Source organism: Zootermopsis nevadensis, unplaced genomic scaffold, assembly GCF_977971745.1.
Source record: "Zootermopsis nevadensis isolate Lab colony 2312 unplaced genomic scaffold, Znev_1.0 Znev_ptg000029l, whole genome shotgun sequence".
NCBI lineage: Eukaryota > Metazoa > Arthropoda > Insecta > Blattodea > Termopsidae > Zootermopsis > Zootermopsis nevadensis.
The window spans coordinates 13,176,147-13,203,556 of NW_028259161.1; the positions used below are offsets into that span (position 1 = coordinate 13,176,147).

The following is a 27,410-nucleotide window of genomic DNA, read 5'->3' on the forward strand; positions in this document are numbered from 1 at the left end:
GTCACTGACGGATTTATGCCCAACAAAAATCGATCGGGAGCCAACGTGTTAAAAGCGCAATGGTAAATGCATATCTCACCTGCTTTAACATCAAGTAACTCTGAATTTTATATTTTATAAGTTTCGTATAATTTTCAGAGTAAATAGCAATTATTTCCTTAAACATCAATAACCTGTTGATATTTGTAATGATGGAGTGTTGTGTTTTCTTTGCGGTACGGATTAAATTCTTCAGTAATGATAGACATTATGTATGCCTAATGTCAGAAATTTCTCGGACAATTATTGGCGTAGAATTAATCCTTTATTAAACCAACAAGTTTTTTTTAATCACAAATATTGTTAATAATATTCTCTTTACATTTGTGCAGACTGAGCTGCAACTCTTTGTAGAGTGATAAATGGAAGTTTATAAATGTGTTAGGAGTTGATTTTACCGTGTATAGTTCTGTTTAATTCTGCTTCAGTCAAATTATTAGAGTTTATAAACATTTATCATTTAGTTACGAATCGTAAATCACTGTCGCTACTTTCTTGAAATAGTGTGGTTGATCTAAACAAGAACCTACTAGTACAAACACCAGGACATGAACGAAAATTAATTATTTCTGTTACCTTTTGGTATGGATAACAGGTCATGCGTATGCTTGGAAGTGAACCAGTATTGATGTTAATTAATACTTGGCCTTATATAAGTTGCGAATTTTATTCTTATGTTGTGAATCTATATCTACGTTTTCTCTCCTCCTCCCTCCCAAAACGTACAGTTTTTTTTCTTCATACGAAGTAGAGGGTAAGATGAATGTGTATGTTCGCTTACACTTCGAGAACGTTTGTGAATTTACACCAGATTTTGAATTCTTGTTCCTTTAGACCAAAAATACATTTATAAAGGGCAGAACTCTGAGAAATTGTCCTGAGTTCGAGTCCCAGTGAAGATGGTTTCTGTTGCTCAAGAGCTAAGCACTATAGAACAACAATGCCCAGACCAAAGATGTTTGTATCGAAGAGTGTATTACGTGAACAAAGCCCACAATCTTGAAACACTCCTGGGTTCGAATCCCGGCATCATATACCGGACTACACCGCGCAACAGCCCAGATTAGATAGTACGTATTCAGTCTCATTAGTCGATAAGACGAGTATTGTAAAAGGCGGGAGGTTTCTTAGATTCGTAAGAAAGACTCAGTGCCTGTGGATTTGGTTACTTGATAGAACGTAGGATGAATCTGGACTTTGCACAGATACGAGGGGTAAACTTTAGCTTAAATAGCAATTTTCGCTTGAGAATTAATTAGTGTGTGAAACATTGCAGACCGTTGTGTGGAGACTTGAATGGCTGGGTGGTTGGTCTGCTCCTGATTTACAGCACACCAAGTGGCCGTAATGTGTTTATTAAATCTAATTCCTCTTTTCATTTCCCCTCCATAACTCCTTTTTCAGTTTTCTCTCGCATTTCCAGAACTCTTTTGTTTAATTTGTTGTTTTATTCCCCCCTTTTTTAAATTCTTCACGTAGGGCTGTATTTTTTATGATGTTCGAAAGTATAATACTCCATGGAAATAATTTGTATCAAGTTGTAAAATGATAATCTCCTGAAATATTTCGTTCTGTTTACGACGTATATGAAAAGTATAAGTGAAAGTAATTCCATGGAGCAGATATTTTCTTGAGATGGTGATAGTCTTGACAGTTACTCAAAAAAGTCTAATCGTTCTCCATTACTCGGTGTTTTGTTACCGTATTCATAACAACCTGGCTGTTCTTGGCCACTTTATTCAAGTCCACTCACTTGCACGCCATTTCCTTACGAAATTTTTTAAATTTTCGGCTTCTATAAACGGCCGATAAATTATTGATTAGCTGAGCGACTACTAGCTTCAGAAACGTTTTCTGCATAGAGTTCGTAAAATTATACACTGCGGCGGGTGGAATTTATCAGTCCCAAGTTGCATTTAATTGTATGTGTACATACATACAAAAAAGTGAACGGTGGTTATCATGAAAACATGGTGCTTATACTTCGCGAATTTATCTGATCTGTACCTACATCTAATTTGTTTGTCCTTAGAGTCAATATTTTCTGTGGCTCCATGAATGGTCATTGTGGGCCATGATACTTGAATGCAGTTACAGTTTATTCAGAAAATGTTGTTATTATGGAGAAGATTTTGCAGAGTTCAGTGTGGTAACATAGACTGCTCAGGTAAATTACGGATTGAAATTTAAAACACTAGAAATACGCAACCACTGTTTTAAACGTCGTCTTTTATCTCAGGTGATGGGTTTCTTCTGGTGTAAACTAATGGAAATAATATAATTTAGTAGTGCACTGCAGTGTAAAGTGAAACTTACGAAATGTCAGCAGTTTCACTCAAATTAAAATTTTCTCGGAATTTCTTCCCGTCACAAGTTATTAAAGCTGAAACGGCTTCAAGACATGTCATCCTTTTCTCCTAAACGTTTGTGGATTCCATTTACAAAACCTGCATCAGCAGTGCATGGCAACGATCACTTCTTATTACCATGACAAGATAGAGAAACCACAACTTTTGTTTACCTTTGGGCATACGCTAGGCTGAATACACAAGAAAATCAACATGATAATTATAGGAAACTGAGCAGTATTAATAATTTAAATAATATTATTATTGGTATTAGGCTTTTTGCCGTGAAACAACATTTATTTAACAGAAGAACTTTGTACTTTAAAAAATCACACAGAAAAAAACGCGGCGTATTTTGAACTTTGCAACAAAAATCACACGGCTCTTTAAAAAAAACATTGAGATTTTTTATCGACCGGTGAGTGTGAGGTTCTAAGTACACCACATTTGATCTCTGTATTATTTTTAAAGTCCAAAGTTCTTATGTGTTCCCTCTGTATGTAATTTTCCGCATGGAATATAAAACACCATATTGCCACTGTTCACGGCATTAAATTAAAACTTTATTATTCTATTAAATGCTAATAAGTGGACGTCCTTTGATCTGTACTTAGATTTATGCTCTGGGTAAACTTTAAAATATATCAGCAGAGTTCAGTAAATAACCAGCCGTCCAGTGACGGGGAAAAGACAAAGTAGCTTAACGTATAATAAATTATTGTCAGGCTACCAGCCGTGTAAGGTGGCTTAATGAAGAAAACACATACGTTTCTAGAACCATCTTCGTCCTCGTCTTCAAGGTACGTTGGTGTTTTCTTAATTAAGTCTCCTTACACGGCTGGTAGCCTTAGAAGAAGTCCCCGTGAAAGCTTCAGGTCATAGGTTAACGTAATTAAATGAATATCTACCATGTTCTTAAAATAAGTTTTGAAGCATCATGTTCTTATATTCAGATTACAGTTGCTATCCAACATTTAATTCGTGGAAATGAGACTTTAAATAAAACCTGGTTAAATTAGTATTAAATTAGATTTGTTTCTTGTTTGTTTGAGGACTATGCAATGCTTTTGTTTGAATTTGGAAAATTCTGGGTTGTGGCGCATTGTAGACTTATAGGTGAATACAAAAGTTTCGGAAAAACGTATGTCCTCCATCTTCAGGTTGGAAAATAGAGCTGATTTTTCACCGCCAAACTCAAGCTGTATAAGTTTTTTTATGCTTGTTTGTGGTTTGCGGTGAAATGTACGTTAATAACTAATGGCTCAAATTGTAGCACATTTACTAAAAATTTCAGCTACTGCATCCATCACGAATGAATTTAATTAATAGTCAATATTACTGATTTGGCTAATATTTGTGTTTATTTTTATTCATATGTTTTAATTGGGATTTTAATTTCAACTCGCGTGGCATTTCAATGAGCTTATCGATTCTCTCCCTAATACTTTCACTTTTCCGCTAGCTTTTTCCTCTTTTTTTGTGATAACTTTCTCTAAGTCAAGATAACCCACGTTTCGATTCTTCCACTACGCTTTCAAATTTTCTCTTTCTCTCTTAATTTCTCTTCGAGTCTCTCTGTTACGTCCGATCTTTCTGTTCTCGTTGTGTACGTTTTCTGTCTCATCACTACTTGTGATTAGTTTCCTTTCTTACTTTATGTGTTTTTATTAAAACACATACACTCCTCTTAAAACCCATTTGAGTTTGCACACCATTGCAATAAAGCGACTGTGGTAGCAGAACTTTCATGTTTAAGAGTTTAAAGTAAGCGTAATGTGTTTTATATGAACGTAAAGCAACACCTTACAGGCAAGGTTCACGAATACATAAAATAAAGTCGTACAAATCAAACATACATGCCCATAATGAGGGACTTCTTTGTGCAGTCTCTGTGATTAAATGCAACTTAGGAGATTCGTAAAGGTTGTAGCTTAAGACTGTCATTGGATGATAAGGAGACTGGCGAAAGCTTTGCGTTCGAATTTTTTTAATATGTTAAATAATATGAATGAGAAATACGTATCATAGTTAAATAATTTATAATTTTTTTAATATTGTGAGGTACTTTGTCGTGTGAGAAACATTGTTTTTGCGAGAAATGTTTTATTGAAGTCTTGTTAAGAGTTCAGCTACTGAAATCTTAACTTCATTTAGGAATAACTCTATCCACTTCAAGTAATTTTAATGACTGCCCGACCTTCTGTCAATGACGATGCCTCTTCGGTTTGCCGTCGAGTTTGCCCACTGGTAAATCAGTTTTCCGTTTGGTTGCAAGAAACGTAGGGACGGGTTGTTAATGAAGTTAGTTCAGAAATTGTCTTCTCTTGTGACACAGTGAGGTAATTTCAAATCGATGTTCTGGGAATGAGTCTTAGCGAAATCTTTCGTGATGATCGCAACAAGTCGTTCTTTTCCTCATCACTCGCCATAAAATATATTTTACCAAGAAAATTACATATTTTCTTCCACGTCACTTGCAGTATGCGGCATAGAGAGACTTCTTTCGAGTAATTTCCACAGAATGCATAAAATGACACGTGATCTGGTGATACTCTTTGTGTCCGCATGCTTCACCTGCGAAACTAATGACATTATTTTAATGAAATTTGCTAGCGACCATCTATACTGATCTATCGAACGAAATATATTTCGGATTGTACCGGTCTGTTTTGTTTAAAGTTCAAATCTACGTTATAAATTGTTTCAGAAACGGCTTGTCGTAAAGTAAGTGCAGACTGTAAAATATAAAGTGTAGACGTAATTAAGATATAAAAGTTTAGTTTTAAACATTCTGATATGGTGAACATGTAGCGACACACAGGGAAAATAATTCTTCACTCTATGTAGTCTGAGAAAGTTTGTAGCAATACGTAGGTGCATTATAACTTAATTGACATCAGAGTTACATCATGAGATACAACGTTTATTAACTACATTTCAACTATTGTTTATGTCTTATATTTCAGGTAAAATATAATGTACGTACTCACTACGTTTTAAAGTACAAAGTTAAAATATTGTAATTAGACCTAAACGTTATATATTCAGTATCAATAGATATAGGGCGATTAACAGAATATAACTTGTAGAAATTAACAATTCTTTATAAATGTTTAATGTTAAAGTGACTTAATGGATACAACCGTATGAAGAGCAAAGAATTTTAACCTCTTTGACTGCAATGTTACATTTGTTTTAGTTTCCGTTGCTGGAAAATACGCTGTGTATAGAAATAGTAGTTTATTTTGATATTTGAAGTAAGTTTAGTTTTTACTGAAGAATGAAAAGATTTAATGTGATTCAGTGTGTTATATTAATCCCGTAATTAAATATCTTACGTTGTTCAGATGATAGGATAAAAGAGCCGAAGTATAAGCAAATAAGATTACTTACATACTTAATTACTTAAACCAATGTGATTATTGTTATTTACGATAACTGTGAATATTCTGCTAAGCAAACATCCAGAACAATGAAGTATTGGTATTCATAAAGAACGTACTGTAATGCAGATTGGAGGAAGGCCGTACCTTCTTATTCTTCTTACATCCTTGTTCCTCGGTGAGAAGTGCGCAAGGCAAATGCAATTTATGTTGACTGCGGTCCTTGCCGGGCGAGAAGATTACATTCCCCAAATTGCTTAAAGTAGTAGAGATTGTACAAAGTACGAGTGGGACCTTGCAATACAATTCTGCTCCTGAAGAAGGGAGCTGCTAGAAGCACGTCGTACCAATAGGGAGCGACCCGCTTTTATGAGATTAATTTCGCTAGATTTCAAGTTCTCACGGCATCGTGTGTGAAGAAAATAACCTTGTCATTGCGACATTCAAGCGTTTAGTCTCGTGGTAGTTTACCGACGTTTCAGATCTACGTACTACCTCCAACATCAGGGCTACTCAGTCATTTTATTAACCATTTTGATGTTTAGTTTCGCAATCCGAAAATTCAGTCCGAATTATTTTATCATACTTCGTACAAAGAATTAGTTCTATTCAGAACTTGAAAAGTTAAGTCAATTTTAATATCACCGTCAAGTATGTTCCTGAATCTTATAAATTAGCTGTTTCTAGTTGCTTTATGTATATTTGTTGTTATTGAACATGCATCAACACGTATGCTTCTCATAATTCTAAGTCTGTAACAATATAAGTTATATATTTTAAGTTACGATATTCCTTTGAATATTTTTTTATTTCCTATGTTTCATTGCCTGTCATAAGTTAAAATATTTCCCTTACATACTGTTTCGAAGCACTCTGAATATCAGTTTATAGAGCGACTGTACTTGTATGAAGCTACCAACATACACCCAATTTATTGCGATTTATAAAGCCCAAAGCCGAAGTGTTTTTGGATAGCCGTTTATGTATATTAATTAGCATGGGAATGTTAATATTTTAATGACTCTCTACTGGACATAAATTAAAACTTTTAAGTCCGCTTCCTGCCTTTGATGGCAATGCAAGGGGTTCTGTGGCTTGTTTACATCCGCTCTGAAGTATTATGGATCTGGGATTAAAACTGGATATTCAGACGGCATGATGCTCTATAAATAATTTCGAAGATATGTAAATATTTCATCCTTGTAAAGAGGACAGGTTATGACGTAGTTCTTGTGTCTTTTCTTTATTATACGTATTCTTCCAGAATATTTGTTAGTCCATGAAATGAATTTCGTTTTATTTACTTATTGCCAACAGTTTCTTTAACTTTCATATTCTTCCGACCTGTCCGAAATTAAATTGGATATTAATTTATATGAACATCGAAGTTGGAGAAAAAGTGAAACAGCAAGGTTGACATTTTGAAGTCAGGTGTTTGGAGGTAGCCTCTATGAATATTAATATAGCATAAAATCCGTAATGATTATAAAATGTCTAATTTGCAAGAAGATATACAAAATTATATGTCACGAACATCTTCTGCTGTTCGAATCTGATAGAATAGCTGAGAACGTTTAGAACCTAACACAGTTAACAGAGATGTAGGTCGTCCCAGGAGAGAGGAGAACGCATCAACGATCTACCTTGAAGATGATGGTGGTGATGACCAATATAACGCACTGTGATTTACATTCAAGCTTTGTATTATTGTGATTGGTAAGTGGGGCAGAATGCGCTGAGTTGGGAGTACTCTGATGAAACAGTTGCGTTTGTAGTTACAGTGGCAAGGGAACCTTTTGAAATGTGCTTAGTGGTAAGATAATTAAACATGTGACAAGTTATTTAAGGCTGATAATTATTTTATTTAACGACGCAGTCAATAATTCATTCTATGTAGCATCGAATGCTTGGATGATTAATGAAGTAAAAAAAATAGTTATATGTTAGGAAGCGATGGTGGTCTAATTTATGGAATTATTCAGACATTTACCTAGAGAGACAGAGGGAAAACCACGAAACACCGTAGTCAGAATAGTCAGTCGTTAGGCCATGGTCTGAATCCGAAGCAGAGTGGTAAAAATTTATCTATTTATTTTTTTATGATTCTGTTATAACTGAAAGGGATTTGTAATTGGTTATAGAAGAAGGTGAGATTATGATCATGAATGAGTAAGCACAGAATTAGGAGGAGGAAGTCTTTGATTATTTGAGTGTACTATATCGAAATTATTTAGAGTATTTTTGGAATGATGATTGGAATTGGGAAAAAAGAACATTTGCAGATAATCGTGCTCCGGTAGTAATTTTCCCACCACAAAACCCTGGAAATGTACCAGAACTCGTGTGGTGGCATGTCGCGGTCTGTCTGATCTATGGCACGATCGAATTTCATCATGTATTTGTGAATGTGCCCGATTATCTATTTACTTTCGTAGGTTATCGTATACGTATGTACAGTAGTATTTCCCATGGATTATTATTGCCAATTATTCAGCTTACGTAAAACATTAATTCCAACACATGGTTTAGTAGCAAACTGTATGTCACGTGGTTACGACCTCTTACCCAGTATAAAGTACTGTGTACGGTATGTGTTTTGTATGTGTTGGGGGCAACATAACGAATTATTTCTTCATGGCAGGGACATTCTGATATTAACCGTGTTCACATAATGTTTATCTAGAGTATAGACTTTATCTTTGAATTCTATTACTTGATTCAGGCGTGGGGAATTATTTTAATTTGGGGGCCAGATTGGGATATTTAGAAATGACCTCGGCCAGGAGGACCTCGCAGGATAAATTTCGTACCTCAGATATGTTTTAGGATGAAATTATTCGTGGCAATTAATCATAACGTATGGAGTATAAGACAAAAAAAACACTTTTAAAAGTTATTACAAACATGTTATTCTGAACTATGATGGATCCTTTCAATAATTCGACCTATTCTGTAGTGACCTCCATAAGACATTCTTGTATCCACTTGAATAGAGAATGACAGAAGCAAATGCCTGTGACAGGCCCTCGAAACGTACATTTCCAGAAACATGTAGACTTTCTTGGAATTACATAACACTTTCTGTGGTATGAGAAAGTAAACATCAAAGTAACCGTGTTATTAATAATATCCAAAGTACAGTTGGGCTGGACTGAATTCCATCGCAGATCGCATCCAGCGCTGTATCGTAGTATGACCGCTCTTTTCGTAATACAATAAAGTACATAACGTTATAAGCAGTGTCATGGTTTCAGTTAGGAAATTTGTATTTGACTACTCTGAAGCATATTGACGAAAGTGTTGAATTTGTACATATTTTTTACACCTCAATTTGACTATTGCTTAAAGAAAAAAACGTCACGGAAGGTCCCTGCTTTCGCCATCAGGTGAAAATATCAAAGTTGATCTGTTGGGTCCATTGGATAAAGCAGGTCTAGGGTCTAAGATCGGATTCATCGAGTGGACACAGCAGGCCAGGTTGGATCGTTGTGAAACAAAGTTAAATTCATGTGGAAGTTTTTGGTGTAAGCCTCCAATACTAAACTTCTTCCAGTCCATTTGGTGTTCTCGAAGATAAAGCATACCTACGATCTACCCGTAATCATTGACTTTTGTATTTTAGGTTCAGAACCCACATTAAATAAATATTAAAGCTCTGTGTATACAGAATTTCAACCAATGTATTTCAAATTGAATGTTTCCTTCCTATATCGCAACCCTTGATAAACAATTTTTGGCTGAAGCAGAATGCTGATAATTTTGTTACTCAGACGTTGTAGACTCCGTTAGCATTACATGCGTGTCGTAAGCTAGTATCCCAATGGGGTCCGTGTTAGGTGCTCATTTTACCGGTGTAATGTACAACCGTTTTTTTAACTTGCAAGTCAGTAGCAGATTTCCCCAGAAATGGAGAGGCGCAGTGAAGAAGCAGGTTATGTGGACTGCAACTCTGACAATGAAAACTGCTGTCTTTTTAACCTGGAGGGGGTGAGAAAATTTATCCGCCAGTTTGTGGTAAATTTATGAATCATGGATACGTCGTTTAAGCTTTTTTGTAGCTGATGTCTTCTGGCATTAATGATCATTGATATGGAATAATTATTAGTTTTATCGGTCTAAAATATGTCACTGATTTATTATAATTATTAGGACATTTTGTACAGTCATAATTTATTGCTTGTGAATAAGAATCGTGTATTTAAAACAATAGACATTAGAGATATATTTGTGTGCATTGGAATATTTGTTATTTCTTATAAAAGTGGCAGAATGTATTCTGTTTTCTAGTGCAAGCAAACGTTTCAATTGAATTGACTGTGCTTTTGAACAGCTGGCTGTTCTGAAAGGTATTTTCTTAGCCCCATTCAAGTGAATGTCTGAATATTATTTTGAAATATTCAACTAACTTTAAAATTGCAACTGAAAATTCATGAATGAACATATTTACAACTCATTCGACTGTGTATAACTGCTGCACTATCAACGTAGTCTTAAAATAATCTACAAAGAATTATAAAGAAAGTAAAGCTATACCTAATTAGGTTTTGGTGTGTCAGTATAATTAACTAAAGGAATTTATTAATTATGCACTGGGCCTACTATAATAACGTTTATATCGGTGAAAGCTAAAATTTGGATTAGGTAATAATGCCTGTGTTGCCCTGCAAATTATGTTATTGTGTTCAGTATTACCAGTATGAGAAAATTCCTTCTGGCATGGATTTCATGATGGTATTTACGTAATGTGAAAATAAATTACTTCTGGTGAATTTCCCCACTCTTGCGAATAGTGCAATCTGCTATCCTGGTTCAGTTGTTGATTCTGTGAGAGAGCGGTTTTATACGACCCAATAAACTAAGCTTTCTCGTTACGGCTGAATGTTAATTCCCCGGTGTAATTCCTGGGATCAGAAATATTTTAAAGCTAAGAGTCTCTTGCATCTGCAGCAAAGAGCAACGATGGCTTCTGGCAAAGTGTATTGGACTGACTGGGCCTATTAGTTTACATACGCTGGTGCAAGTTACTTGAATCCACGAGACAGAAATGAAACATTCATATATCTACTTCGTATTTAGGATTCCAGTCCGTCTGATTCAGTAACTACGACTGTAAGTTAAAGAATAATTATTATTAACTACTCTTTACAAGTTATTTTCCCTTCGACTATTATTGTTGAATGTTTTACCCTACTAGCCTGCTACACGAAGTTTGAATGTTTCTAGCGATGATCTGACACAACGTGTAGCTGTAAATGTTCTATCTGAATTCGTCCATCGACCTTGTTTCTTGACTAACACCACAGCGTTTCGGATGCTGGTTCTGAAACGTTGATAAACTTCTACCAGAATACACGATGCAACATCTAGGAAAAAGTCAGATAAATGTAAGAGAATTGACGAAGAATAAAATAAAATTAATTTTTCAAGGAGTATTGTCCTTCTTGAGGAGGTAAGAGTCGTTTATCTGATCACCGCCTTGTATGGAATAATCGGACTCATTACGCCACTTATGTTTGTCCTGAGCCAGATGATTCCAAACCTCACTAACACATTATATTTGTTCCTTTAAGATATATTTTATTATTCATCTAACTACGCACGTCCTCAAAATGTAATGTAATTTATATATCTGCAATAAACTGTTGAGAATGTTGCATTTAATTTTAAGTAATTTTACAACTTCTAGAATAGGGAAGGAAAATGGAGGTACAGTAAAACTCTCGTCAGCGACCAATTGAGAAATAACTTCCTGCACATCGTACTTAAACCATCTAATGTAACTTAGATTTTACCTCAGTATCCTAAATGTTCACAATTGGTAACTTTGGACACAAAACCGTGTAAAATCTTCACTGATTGTTTCCGAATAATTATTGACAACTTGTACTGTGGAATAATAACATATTAGACGCTCAAGACTGTCTTAAATACTGCATGTCCGTAAGTGTAAAGTCTTTTATCCAAATGACTGCAGATGGAACATGAAGCACACAATTTACGAAACACGATGCGAACAGTAAAGTCGTATAGTAAATCAGAATTAAGGTAACGAACACATGCAATTCTCTAACGAGCTCCGTGTTGTCGCAAGCCTTCATTAAACTATTAGCAGTTTAACTTCATCGTTCTCGTTGATACGCGTCACTCCTACTCACTAGATGGTTGTACCCTGTCGACAAATAAAAGAATTCCGTAAATTTTGAAGTCTGCTTTTATTTATATGTGATTTATTTGACGGCGTTGTCAACAACATCCATAAATGTAGTATTGGGAAGGCAAATCACAGATAGTATGAAGTTGTCTGTGAAAAATTGGAATTTCTTTCATTTTCTGGTTCTTTGGAATCTGTTTCTGTGACATATTTTCACATTCTATATACGTTCCATTCTGCATGACGTGCAATCTTAATTTTTGTACTTTTAAAAATTCGGTGAATAAGGTTTTCTGTTTTGCCTCGTGGTAACTAAATTGTTTCTTAAACTTTAATCGTCCTTATAATATCTATTCTGCATTCACCTGAAGAAATGTAGTTTAACAAAATAGTATCGCACACAAAATTTGAATCATATACCGTTTTTAAATTTGAACTGTCTTTTAAAATTTTATCTTTTGTTCTGTGAACTTTACGTACTGTACCTGGATTTTTTCTGAAAAGCTTTTTGTTTGCTTCTCATATCGCGTCTTATATACACTGTAGAAGTAGAGAAGGTCTAAGAGTTATTACAGATAAAATCCATTTGTTAGTCTCGGACGCACTGCAAACAACCACTTCAAAATTTGTGGCATATTCACTGTTTGCTTATAGTTTTGTCTTACTGAAGACATCTGGAATATGGAGCCTGTGACCGAAAGAATACAGAAATTGGACCATTCTGATTAAACCCTGAAAATGTGTTCGTGATCAGAGCATCGATTCTTGACTTGCAGGAGCACACAGACTTGTGTCAACACTGAGAGAAGCTGTCTTAGTCTTCATTTATCTTCTGTCTCCCTGTTCAGAAATTATCGACGTCTGAGACGAAGAGTGGTGTATGTGTGTTTCGCATTTCACTGCACGATTTTTCATAACGTAACAGATTTGATGGCTTTATTTAAAAGTTTGTTTAATTTTCACAATTAGGAATATTAATATTCTACTTTTAACGGTTATTAATAATAGTTACAAATATACACGATATGTAATGATGTGTACCGCAGCGAACTCTTGAAGTATATCGAGAAAACAGAATTTTCAAATTCAGTTATCCTGGACACGTGTAATACAGTTTTTCATTTGTACGTAATAGAAAGACCTGTGTGTATTGGTAACATAAATAAACTTAGCATCAAGCGAAGTGTAAATGTAGTGACCAAATTGGTGAAGGGTTAATTCTTAATTTACCGTTTTTAGCTAATAATGATTCTGAGTACTGTTAATTTTAATGTTTTGAAACTTAAATAGTTAATTACTCGAGTAGGCAATTACGTCGTTCTGAAAACTGGTCCATGTTGATGGAACGTAACGAGTGTTTTAGAGAATTTCGTTGAGTCGTATTGATGGAAGACAGCCAATTAAACATTCAGCCAGTTCAGAAAGCGGTAACTAGGTACAACTTCATTCGTTTCGACATTTAAACAACTCTGTAATTGGACTTGCATGTAGATGTTCCCTTAATGCATACCGGCATATCCGTACTTTTGATAATCTATATGGGTTTGCAAGTGTTTTTTAATGAAGTATATATAAATGCACGACCAATGGGAGTTTGCCAGTTTCTCCTTACCCACATTTAGTTTACAAACAGTTAATGGATTTAGATTAAATTCAGTATTGGCGGAGGTCTATGCCAACGTTACAGATTTGTTACAACCACTAATTTTCACGAAGATAAATGAGTGAAGAAATCTCACAGTATATAAAATGTGTTCTTAGCTTAAAATTTTGGTCTTATTGAGATCTTTAAGTCTTATTTGAAATGTTTTTAACTATGAAGTGTGCCCATATGTAACACAGCTTAAGGAAACGTGGTTTGTCCTTGCATCCAGATTGCTGATTATCTTCTTTGACGATGTATTTAAACTTTATTGCCTCTTTTATATCTACATTAACCTTTTATGAAGACATACATTTATAACTACATGTATCAACTGTTTTAGCATTAACTAAACTAACTCTGTGTTTTGTCCAGGGAATGTGTTGATGGTTTCCTTGAAATTATCAGAATCGGCAGCGATCATTTCCTTAAACAATGTACATCAATTTTTCTTTGAAACGGTGAAGGGCTCTACTTTTTTGAAACTGAATCCGAATTGTTAAGCCTTTAAAGCCGAATATCGTCCAAATAATACTTACATATTCGTTTCGTTATATTGAAGACTGTGGTGCGGTATTGTAGATTTTTCTGTTGAATTCCTCGCTTGACCAATAATTTTTCTAATTGAGAACGAAACGCAATTACAATTTAATAGCATTTAAATATTTTAAAATATTTAAAAAAATATTTTATTACAAAATATTTTATATTTTGATGTTGCAAACCAATTTACCTTTCCTGACTGAACCTAACATTGTTGTTATTCATATGTTACGATTTATGTATGTACAATTAATGGTATTTTAACCATTTTTTGTTTTAGTGACGTCTGTGGAGACTACTGCTGTACTAGCCGGTATTGCCAGATTGCCATGTGACCTACAGACATCGGGCCCCACCGACAAAGTGACTCTTGTGATCTGGTACAAGGACAGCGGTAGTAAGCCAATTTATAGGTAAGTACATTCATTAGAGTGGCTCTAAACGGACATAGAATGCATTAAAGGCTATTTTTTGAAGTTATGTGTTGTACGAAAATTTTATAGACTACTTTTCAGAAGGGATTAAATGAATAGAATCATAATTTGTGGTAATATAATTTCTGGTATAAAATTACATACATTTTCAAGATAATTTGTTTCTTTACTGGCATATTTCTTTAATTCAGATTTTTTAACCATCTAAGCGTCAGGAGATAAACTATCTCGTAAGACTGGATTTTACATTCCTCTAATTTAGGGCTTAATACTTAAGTCAAACTAAGCGTTCTCAGTTCCTGACTTTTCGTCTTCATTTGTTTTCATGTATCACTTGCATACGGTTTGAAGTGTTGATTAGAAACTATAAAATAAGGACAAATGGCTGCTTGAGAGACGGGAATGACGTTATGTAGTAGGAGCAGCATCGTTAAATAAATTAAATAATTGCTTGTCATTTTACTGTGACGCGTGCTGTGATGAAACAGCTGAAATTATAAGTTTTCAGCGGCGGATCTCGTGGGGAGATCTGACGTCAGAACATTTTTTTTTCCTCCGCGGTTACGCAAAATGTGATCAAGCAACTTCTTCAGGCGGAAAGGCATGAGCGTGGATGATTTTGTAGAAAGTGATTGAAAATGTGAATTTCTGTACGCGGACAATAAACTGTTGCTGAAAAGAATTTTTAGAGCAGAAGAAGCAATTAATTAAAAGCAACCGTTCTGGAAAACTAATTATTCTCAGGTAATTAACTTTTCTTGGGCTTCCATACGTGTTGTGCATTGCACAGTTTATGTATGTAAATTATTAACGAAGCTTTATATTTTTATGAAGGTTTATTTCGTGTTTGCCTTTGAAACTGAAGCTCGTGAAAATAATAATTAAAATTTCAGTTTGTACCTCAAAGAGAACACTGCACTTCGTTGCAGAGATCAAGTGATCCAATGCTGTTTAAGTAAATAATATATGCCTACACTGAGGATCGTACAAAGCTCATAAATAGAAAATGCAGAATTTCTGACTGTGGTTTGTATAGTTACCATTGGGCTTTAAAGAGTTACCTAATGTAAAAATATTAAACTCTTATTGCATAACTTGTGTGAAATAAAATGAAACTTGATGATGTGTCAGATTGTGTTGTGAAGATGTGCAGAAGTCGATGCAAAGTTCCACGCGGTAACCTTGACATCATGTTGGGAGAATTTTTGTATAAAGTTTTGTTTGATCTCTTCTCCCTGGAGGTCCGATCCACCGATACCCATTCCACAGTACGCAGTGTGGAACCCAGAGTCGATCTGCATGTGACGGAAACAAGAATATTCAATATTTAAACAACACAATATACGTGAAAAACTTCGTATATCTTGCCCATAGGCTTGGATTTGTAAACTCGCAGCTTTACGAAAATGTCTTACCGCCCTCAGGTATAAAAATCGAACTCCGTTGTCTCTTTCGGCAAAGCTGGATTTCTTTCAACCGATGACGGAAATTGAATCACATTCCGAAATGTAAAGGTTTCAAAACTAAGGTCCAAGAGAGAATCAAAGTACCGGTCGATTCTTAACATTAAACTTGCAGCTGTCTTAGGAGTGACATGTTCAGGGTTTTGGTGGAGAGACGTCTTTCAAAGCGGTCACTTCAAAGGTCGAGGAGAATATAAAGAAACTAATTAACAGGGACCTTTCGGAGATGGGCAGATGATCGTTTACAGTCTTCAGTTCAATTAAGGATTTCGGTGTATGCGGTTCTGAACCTCCAGGTCACTGTCGGAGATTGTGAAGATTAGTTAATACACTATGCATGCAGCATTATCAATTATTTTACTCTAAAAGGTTGAAAAAATGCAGTGTCATATTAAGTACTGTTGTTTCTTTAGATTTGATACACCGTTCAATATTCTAAAAATGAAGGCATTACATTCCGGGAGCTAGCCTTTTTTTTTCGAATACTGAACGATGGATCCAGTTTAGAGAAAATGTATTCCTGAATGTATCAATTATACATGTTATTTACAGTAATGCAATATCGTCATGTTAATGTTTACAAATGATGGGTCTCTTTCTAAGATAGTGTGTTCACAAGAGCAGCGTTTCCTGTGATTAGGGAAGAGTCTAAAATTACTTGTTCCTGGTAGCGAACACCGTCTGATGATACAAAGTGCCTCTAGCTGAAATACGTTCTTTGTGTACACAACCTTAGTTCTACTGTGTACAGCCGTTTCGGAATGTTTGTCAACTGTCTCTTATTATTAGTAGCTGAGAAGGCGCCTTTGAGCGACAGGTGGTGCTGTTTCGTAATGGTACGAAGCAGTTGATGAAGATTCACGAAATAATATTTATTACATGATTTGAATACGTTACTGACAGAGGAGTATATCTGCACGGCGAAACAACGCAGAAGACGGCAGTCTTACAATTAAATGTACTTTTACACGGGCCAAGTTTACTTCTACGCGTTCCCAATTTCTCATTCTCGCCTCCATTTCGACCACCATATGACGTATGGAAATCAAAAAAGCCTAAAATAAATTAAAAAATAAATACAGGCTGTGTTAATGATGCAGTTGTATTAAAATCTACAAGGCATTTCCACTCGTCTTCATGTGAATGCAACGCTCCACAGTCTGCTGAGTTTGATAGTGGTCTTTCGAGGACGTGGACCGAAACTAGTTTGTGTGTTTGATGGTTCCAAACATCAACAGTGTGACAAGAGGAAACAGCACAAAGAGAGAACAGTTTCCAGTACGCAACTGTGACGCGTTTCGGTTCCAGTTGATAATATTGCTCGACGGTTGAAATGGGAAATTCTCTTCGCGGCTAGCAAAGACATCTGCTGTGTGATGTGTACACAGGACGTACAGCGATCCTGCAAGCAAAACTCAGCCCCAATTTGTGGCTTTGACACAAGTTCAATGGGTTGCGAATCTGTATTCTCTCCCTCAGCATGAACCACTCCGATTGTTGAAGAGTACATACATCCAGAACGTCATTCATGAAAGTCAAATTTATTTTTGAAACTAATTTTGTTCAAAATATCTTATTGTATAATTTGATTAAATTACGTTGTTACAAGTGTTTATCAACAGAGAAGAGCGTATAACAGGCAGACAATAATAAATATATATTAAAAATAATAAGAATAACGGGGTATGCAGTGGCCGCACGGTCTAAGACGTGGGCGTTGTGCCGCCTGGTCGCTGGGACCGTGGGTTCGAATCCCACTCAAGTCATGGATGTTTGTGCTGTCCTGTGTACAGGTAGAGGCCTTGCGACGGGCCGATCCCTCGTCCATAGATCGAGCCAACGAAAAGTTGGGACCCGCAGTGCTCAGGCACTTGAAGAACGGGTCGTTCCCAGTATCCCAGTAATAAGAATAACAATTTTAATAAAAAGAACAACATTCTTTCAATTTAAGTAAGAAGAAGTTGCTAGGTAGTGTTCGGCAATGAACGCTCGTGGAACGTGTGAAAAAGACTTCCTTTTACTTAGACTGTTGAAAGACGACTGACGGAATGGCGCGGGCAGGTTACAACATGACGTGATCTGCGTGGGCTCTTGTATGGTCACAGCAATATTGTATTTATTAATTATATTGAATTGTATTTATTTACAACCATCAATAATTATTTTAATGTACACTGCGTGAATGTTCGGTCACTTTGTTCGGACTGATTTCATGCAGAAAAGCTCTTCTTGATAAGCTGAAAGTCGCTCATTTTATAAAAATGTCAGCTTGCCTTACGGAACCCTGAAATGGTCGCCTGTGGGCCCCCTCCACAAAGAACTGTGCCGTATGAGATTTGTGTTTCTCACGGCGCCGAGTTTGAAGATGACTGTCTTCTGGGACGTTCTGTCGTGTAGTCCCATAGAAACTGACCGACGTTTCAGATGTTTGCTGCACTACTATTATCGCCCTGATGATGGAGGCTTTAAGCATCTCTAACACGTCGGTTACTATCTACACGGCGAAACATATCAGAAGTTAGGCTCATCCCATACCCCGAGACTCTAAGTTTTAGGTACGTTTTACATTAACCTCCCTTATTCATGCTATCCCATCATGCGTGCTACATTCTGAACCAATTTTATCCTCCTTGATGACTTTCTACGCAGTAGTGTTATGTAATTTCACTATCAAGTGTGAATAAAAAATTGGATGAAGGTAAAAGTTTATAACCGTAGGAATGTCTTGTGTCTGAAATAAAATTATAAATGTCGTTGATTTATGACTTTTATCTTATTGTTTATTTTAAGGGTAGTTTTGAGTGTTTTAGACTGTATTTTCACGACTTTTTTTACCTTTTGCCTCTCTTTGTGTCATACCTTTATTAAGTTTATAGTTTAAATGCGTCATGTTTGTGTTTTAAAATTCAAATATATAATATAATTCAAGTCTATACACAAACTTTAAATTGTTGATGTTAAAATTTAAAATTAATATTGATATTTTGCGCTATTCATCGCTATTACGATGTTACAATATTGCGCTTTATACTACTACATGTTTCAATGCATAGCATCATCTTCAGGTTTTTTTATCTTTAAAACTACTCTATATTTTTAATGCAAGGTTTTCATTTATTATATTTGTTTTGTAAATTATTATAGTAGGTGTTCCGTTGATCTTCTTATTATTTGCATCTTATGTTTTGTTTTTCATTATTCTGTGAAACAATTAATTAACATATAAGTTATTTATTTATATGTAAATGAGTTTGGATATTGTCGTATAGATTTTTATAACTTTTTGCATTTTTGATACTTAAATGCACAGTTGAACTAGACGATGAGAAAATGTTGCAATACAACGTTCATTACGTCGTTATGAGCATTATTGTCCGGTAAATTATTATCCATTATGCATTATCGACTTATGTTCACTTCTCATATTTATCGGTACTAGTCCCTGTGCATAAATGTAAGAGGTAGAGATCGCATGTTAGATCAGCTCTATCCTAATTGACACTACCATTTATCGTATAACTCCGTCTGGTGTATTATGTGACATTAAAGTCGCAGATAAACAAGCATCGATTTTGGTTTCTATCTGTCAATCTAAAACACCATAAATATGGAGTTAATTCCCTGTTGATCACTACATATCCTCCACATCTCATTTGTCATCTCCACTGTCACGTTGTGACGTCATTGTGAATTTGTGATAACAGTTCCGTTGTGTTGGAACTTAATTACGTTAAACTTGTGTTCATATTCTGCAGTGGTACAAGACTAATGGCAGTCAGCAGCTGTACGTAGGAATTGTAAGGTGATTCAGAATAGCGATAGGTCGGCAGGAAAACTCATTACAAAACAATGTTCATTTTAGATTCATAATGGGTTATAATACACAAGACCGAAAAGGAACACGAACGTTGTTAAACAAATGACCAAGTTATGTTCCGTCTTGATAATGATTGATTAACTTGGTGGTGCAAAGTCCTGCTAAAGAAATTAACAGTCTAAAGTGAAGCTTTCGCGGTGACTGAAATTGATGAAAGACTCTCTGGCAACAAGCAGAATGGTGAATGAACCATATCTTCTGCCAACGTTTCGAGAACAATCTCTGCTCTCATCCTCAAGGCAGAGTTTTTCATCAAATTAACAGACGCTTAGCTAGTCAGGAAATACGCCATCTTTTATGAAACTAAAAACTTTAATTTCTGTGTTTACAAGAGCCTGTCTCTTATTTCTACCCCGTAGTAAATTACTCAAGACCTCACTTTCATGTTCCATGTCCGCAACATCCATTACCTTACGTTACATTCAGCTACCACAGACCCATTTTAAGCGTAACTAACTGAAGTTGAATAAGCAATGTCTTAATCAAACTTTACTCAATTGTAAAGCGGGTATAAAGGAAATATTTAGAATAGAGTCAATATATAAACTTCCTTTCCGTATAGACGTATTTACGTCAAATTCTCCGGAACCGTGGTTCCACTATCACTTATTTTCCATTAATATAAGATCAGTCTCGTTACTATCCTTCCAACTTCCTCTTGGTCTTGCCAGGTGTTTGTTTCCATGGGGTTTTTCAAGCAGAACATTATATGTAATTTTTTATGTATGGCGCGGAAGTGTTGTTTGAATGGGAGAAGTTATCCGTTTGGAAAGGGGAAATTTATTTTGCAACCGGAACTCTCCCGGATTTGTCCCACTGTTCAGTCAATTTTACTTCATAAGTTATTTTATCACGTGGATTTGAATTGTCTGAAAGCATTTTGCAGTCTTTCCCAGCCATTCATTTCTCTACGTGTGTATAGTAGAGTCCCGATTATCCGATAAATGCGGGACCAAAGGACGAGTTGGAAAATTAAGAAGACTAATGAAAAAGACACATTATACTACATTATTAAATTGCTAATTACTATATGGTTTCAAATTAGATACCTCATAAAAGTATTTTTTAACATAAAACAATTTTTTGAATGAAAGTGTTTACTTTTAAGAATTAAGTAATGGTATTTTCTTCAGTGACTCCTTTCTTTTCTTCGCGGCAAGGTCATGCCACCACCCAAAATTGTTGCGTCTGTAGCAACTGAGTACTTAAAATGTAGAAGGTGATCCATTCCGCTACATATCAAGTTGACTGTTGATAAAACAGAACGTTCCGACACGGCACGTCGGGTAAAACGCAGTGCTCTAGCTCCGACCTTGCACTTGGCTGGTTTTCAGTGATTAGTCGAACGAGCTTATTACAGGTGTACAATATTCTGTGTTTAGATAATGGGCGTTTGCTTACTACGTCTACTGAGTTTTTGTTAATAAACAAAGAAAATGAACGAAAGAAGGCAGAATTAAGAATAGAAAAAAGATGAAATATTAAAATAGAATGATGAATGGGTGGAAGAAGGAATAGAAAGAATCGAATGGGAGAACAAAAGAGGGCAGTTATAGTGAGTAGGATATAGATATTTGTTGGAAATTATATTGTCTTATATCTGAAACTATGAGGGGGTGAGGGGACCATGGAATAGTACAAAAGTTAAAGACGAAAAGAAGTACAAAATCTAATATTACATTATATAGAGAGACGGAAGCTAAAATAAAACTAAAAGACAGGCGTGAAAAAAGTTGGGATCTCTTAAGAGAATAAGATGGAGGTAAGGAAGGCAGACGTATGAATGTGAGGAAACGTGCTGAGAAATGAAGAAGAAATTTGATACTAGGGGAGATCGATAGGCTAGGAGAAACGGAGGGATCAATTTCAATTGGAAATGGAGAAAGGAGATGAAGAGTGTAGGTAGTGAAAAGGAATTACAGGGACCTAAGGAAGGGGTGGAGAGTAGAAACGCCGGAGAAAGATTTGTCAGGAAGATATAACAGAAATGAAAAAGGAAAGCTTCAACGCTGATTCCCTGTGACAATGTGACGGAGGGAGTGTGGCAGGAAGACTCACGGAAATAGGGACGGACTGAACATCGTAGAGGCGCGTAATGAGGGTGGCATGCAGCAGAGGCCGAAGACCCACGTATTTGGTTTGACATTTAAAGGTTGCAGCTTCACTTACCGATACATTTGTTGTGGTTAGGTACAGATGGAGCCAATTAGCGAAACACTGAACTCGGAGGGAGTCAATTAGAGATGCTGGCGCATAGATGACAATCGAGCAATATTGGGGGGGGGGGGGGTGTACAGTGGAGCAGCCTGCAACTGTGTGTACTGGCTGTACTGAAATGTCATCGTTATATATCGGAATTGTTTTAAAATTTTGTCTAGAGGGGAAAAGGACCTGGTATGGCTTCCGCTACTTTGCGTTTCCATACTACTTATGTACAGTTCGGTCAGCTCCTATAATAATGTTCGTTTGATTTCAGTCGTATATATGGCCAGAAATCAAACAACACGTACTGTTAGTTATGCAATTTGAAGTGTACTAGTAGAAAAGATTAGTTGAAATTAGATTGAAATTTCCTTTCTCTATCTCTCATTAGAATGTATGTCTCCCTTAGAAGTAATTCTAAGAGCTGTCTAATGGGAAACAATGCTTTTAAGGTAGAAGTACTACTGTATTAGTGTCATTATTGAGTCATGCGTAACATTCTCACATAATCATAAACAGTTTTATGTTATTTATTTAGATATGCTCTAAAAAACGAGTAAAAATAGGCCTACAATCTTATTGAAAAAAGTTAACTAATTTACATAATAACTTGCTCTTTTAATAAAAGAGCAAATTATTATATATTTATATTTATTATGTATTTTAACATTTTCTGGGCCCTTCAGTTCTGAATGCAATATAGCTAGCAAGAATTATGAAATAATTTCGTAAGTCTGTGACTGATTTATCTCGGAATAGTAAGAAAAATTGCCAAAGGAACGGAACTTGGATAAGGGGAGGGAATTTACACCGGGATTTGAAGTGGGTGGATCCTGTTAAAATGATTCTCGATAACACGCTTGCCTTCGAAACGGGATGAAGAGGGCGCATCAATTTGTCTCAGCAATCACCTGAGAAACATATAGAAAGTTAAGAAAGCTTAAATTTGGACGAGTTTGATTCGAAGCATTTTCTGGTCGGATTTTAGTTACAATTTTACGTCGTTCAGAAACTTTTAGATTAACAGGTGTCTGTAATAGTGGTTGATAAAACGAAGTTATTTTAATGTCACTACTACCCCCGAGTGAACTACTAGAACAATAAATTAGTTTCTTAGAACAGTAAAATGGATAATCTAATGATAAACTAATTTTATATCGTATTTGAATTAACCTCACTGGTTATATTCTGAAAATGTGTTCATGATCATCTATCTCTTTTTATTTTTTTAATTTTTGGAGAACTTGTTGTATGTACCGGTCTCAAAATCTCCTTTCCGGCGCCTTCTTTATAATTCCATGATTATTTTTGCTCGTTCTGTTTGCATGTTATATAGCCCATACATATATGAAACAGACTTAATGTTTCTGTATATAAAGTATGTAATAACCGCTCTTGGTAGCCGCGCGATCTAAGGCGTGGGCATTCTTCGCTTGCACACTGGGACCGTGGGTTTGAATCCCACGTAAGTTATGGGCGTTTCTCATCATTTTTCTGTGTTGTGTTGTGCTGTGTAGGTAGAAGCCTTGCGACGGGCTGGTTACTCGTTTAAGATATCCTAGCAAATGTCGGAACTTACATAAAATTTCGGTAGTAATTCTGGATTGGAATAGACCACATGGACATAATCCGTAAGCATATTGAGAAGTTGAAGAAGACGTATGTAATAAATTTACTTTGTAGAAGGTTGCTGTTTGTTTTCTAGGAGTGTAAAAGCCTCGTAGGTATATTTCCATTGTGATATGTACCCTGTGGTCTCCGTCTCCTTTCTGTTTATCTGCGACGAAAGTCACGAAGAATTTTCACCGCTACTTATTTATACCTTAAGTTCTAGTGTTGTCGTAAAACGTCTTCTCTCCGACAAAATATAAAGTGTACCACAACTGAAGAACACGATTTATTATGTACTTAACCCCAGATGTTTCTAGTGCATCTATGAAGTTTAGAATTAAATTCCGATATAATTTTCATGACAAATGTTTTTATTTTCCCCAGTACATTTTATGGACACTTGTCTTCTATTTGTTTATTTATTTATGGTTCGTTTAAGACGCTTATAATATTTAATAAATAGTGAATTGGAAAATATATGGAAATAGCGAGTTCGACGCCTAATTCTAGACACTGTCCCAGCAGTTGTCTAGATGCACTGAGGAAAACCACAGTAAACCTCAGAAGAGTTGATACCCGGATGGAGATTCTACCAAGTACGAATCTGTCAAACGGATTATGTCTACCTTAGAACAGAACTACCCTCATTATCACTGTTCATAAGGCGACATTTTAGGTCTATTCAGATATCCTGTTATCTTTTTAATTCCTGTCTGATTTAAAGTTTCGAATGGATTACGTCAGTAAGTCGTCAGTCCCATTCCAGTTAGAATATTGGGCAGGAAACTTACAGTTTCTAGTTATTATTCCGAATTCTTCAAGAAGAACGCCAAAATTATACATAATTCTATAGTGATTAGTACACATTTCAATACAGTTTATATTTGAGCATATATTATAGTAATTTTGTTATTTATGTATAAGTACTCTAAAAATAACATAAATTGGCTATTTCTTTTCAAAATTAATCTTTGGGCCCAACATAAAACCTGTTTGGCTAGAGGGTTATTCAAGGTTGGACCACCTTGAGTTAGACTTCAGAACTTAAGATTGTATGGAATCGCCGCGACAGTAAGGCAACTTCTTTGACACTTTTGTTAAGCGCGTAGCCTAAGCAACATGCTGCAGGCGGTCCAGTAAGTTTGAGTAAAGTTCATCTACATAGCTGGCATATAAATGGTGTTGCGTAAATTATTGCGGAAATAATGTACATATTATGTATAATAAGGACCTGATAGTTGATTGTTCGTGGCTCGTTAAAAAAATTCAGTAAACACGCTTATAATTGCCTTGTAATTTTCTAAATTTGTTTTTCCCCTCGCGTAACTAAACTGTGAACAAAGTTCCTGAGAATCTGACAGTCACTGAGCTGTTCTAAGAAATCACCTTTCGTGGAACTCAGAAGTTCATTACAGCGTGAGAATAAGGCACTGCGAAAACTGTAAACTTCAAATATAAATGTTACGGAGTCATTAAAATATGCGAACGAGAATTATTTTCAAAAACCAAAATGAGCAGCAGACTGAATAGTCCGGGCTCATTTATAGCCACAGTTTTTTCTGCGTAATGTTTTGTACGGTCAACCATATAAAAATGGGTTTTCCCCGTTGGTGAAGGTGGCCATGACATGCGCTACCTGTTTTAGTGCTTGTAGCCTACTCGATATGGAATATAATACAGAGGGAGAGTATTTTGAAAAAACTCACAGAAGCGAATTTGCTATTAGGACAACATATCTATTACTTTGAAGCAATAACTTACTTTTTGTTTTTAACTTCTGCTTGTTTGTAAACTTCCATTTCATCTTACTACTAAAATAACGTTGATGGGTTAAGAAGTGTTTGATGAGAGATATGGCGGAGATTAGACACAGGTAGAAGTAAAAGAATTTTTCAAGGTATTATGATGTGTGGAAGGAAAATAAATCTAGAATAGGTAACATTAAAATCAGAAAAGTGATTTCACATTAATTTGTTATGACTTCCAAGTAGCAAACTTTCTTTCATAGTTGATTTTATTATATCCGTTAGATTGTAAACTTGTACAACTTTTTATTAAACTATATGTAATCATAACTAACAATTGTTTGCACGTGCTTGTAAAACTACATTAAAACGTACAACTGTGACAAAATATAAATAAACTGAAGTAATATATAGATATTATATTTTGGGTTAGAAATTTGTTTTCTGAATATTCTAACAAAAGTTGAATGTATTGGGGAACTGGTATCCGGCTTCTCATAAAGTTTATATGTTTATTTCCTATTTAAGAACATGTTTTATTTTGTGGGATCCTTAATTTATCGCTATTCTGTAGTTTGGTAATTAAATTATGTTTGCTTGTTGTAATTATCTTTTACAGTAATTCTGTTTTCAGACATTAATGTCTTTTTTCGTCATTACTCTACGATGTATAGTTTCGATGTTTGTTCGTAGTAATGTCACCGAAAGACAAGCAAAGAAGAAGTTTGTTTTAATTTGGCGTTGAAGGTGGATTGTAAATGAAGTTCTGCAAGATACGCATGGGTCTATATAATTAATTAACCCTATGGGACAGAGTCTTTCCTGAGCAGCTATTAGTGGCCAAGAAACTGCCGAGCTAATACTTAACCTGCAGGTTCATTAGAGTGTTCGCAAAAGCCCTCCACTAGTTTCTGTCCTGAGACAGTCTCCGATCCTGTTTCTTCAAGACCTTCCTTAATTTTATTATCAAGTTCATGAATAGCTCTCCTGTGGGGTCTCTAATTTTGTGGTTTTCAGCCGATCTTCTGTATGTACAGAATGTACCAAAAAGATGTATACACAGCAGCAACTTTGATGGCCACTTATCAATCAGTTGCTCATCATTGTAAACTGTACCACGAAACTATGTGATCATTTTGAACTGCTACACTAAATTTCTACTCACTAAGTGCCGTTGCTAACATGTAATGGTACATTTTGTTAAAATATATTTATTGAATATGAGTGTACAGCTTTTATGGGACAACCTATATCTACAAGTGTATAAAATATATAAATGTTACGTCACATAACGCGACTTCTAGAATTAATACTTCATACTTCTGTTATTTTACCCTTTGAAGCTGCAGTTCATCTAAATTATATTTAAAGATTTTTATTCTACCAACGAAAACAACACGTATTCATTACAAAAATTAATTGGCTAATGGTGTTTATAAGAATAATCGATATTTATTCTGAGAATTATATGAAAACCGTAAATAAACTCTGCAGGAAAAATGCACCTTTAGATTATATTTATGCGGGTGGTATATATAATTACCACTGAATTTTCTTTACGGGCTTACAATAACTTTATGGAGCACAGTCATCATTTAGAAGCTGATTGTAATATTAGCTACTAAATAAATTTTACGTCTTTTATGGAAATTGAATTTTCGTTATCGTGTTCACAGGAGCTCTCCACTGATACTATCTTGAGCCAGATAAATCCAGTTCATATTCTCCCTCTTTATTAGCTAAAGATTAATTCTGATATTATCTTCCCATTTATGCCTAAATCATCCGTGTGGCCTCTTCCCTTCACGCCTTCATGCCTTTATCATGTCTTCATGCATGCTGTGTGCCGCGCCAATCTGATTTTCCTTGTTGTGGTCGTTTGTGAAGAATTTCGAAAAAGTTTTGAAATTACAGTTTTCATTTTTTCCTCCCCTTACTTCATCCCTTTCAGGTCCAAATAATCTCCTAAGCG

The 27,410-nt window shown here is 35.4% G+C and overlaps 1 protein-coding gene across 4 annotated transcripts in view; it reads left to right on the top strand.

Moving 5' to 3' along the window:
* Positions 1–27,410, top strand: part of LOC110840276 (nephrin) — a 545,495-nt gene that overhangs the window by 274,887 nt on the left and 243,198 nt on the right. For all 4 annotated transcript variants that reach the window (XM_087357910.1, XM_087357908.1, XM_087357909.1 and 1 more), the window contains one exon: positions 14,387–14,519. In XM_087357910.1, coding sequence (XP_087214036.1) covers positions 14,387–14,519 — 133 coding nt within the window. The remainder of the gene's footprint in view (positions 1–14,386; positions 14,520–27,410) is intronic.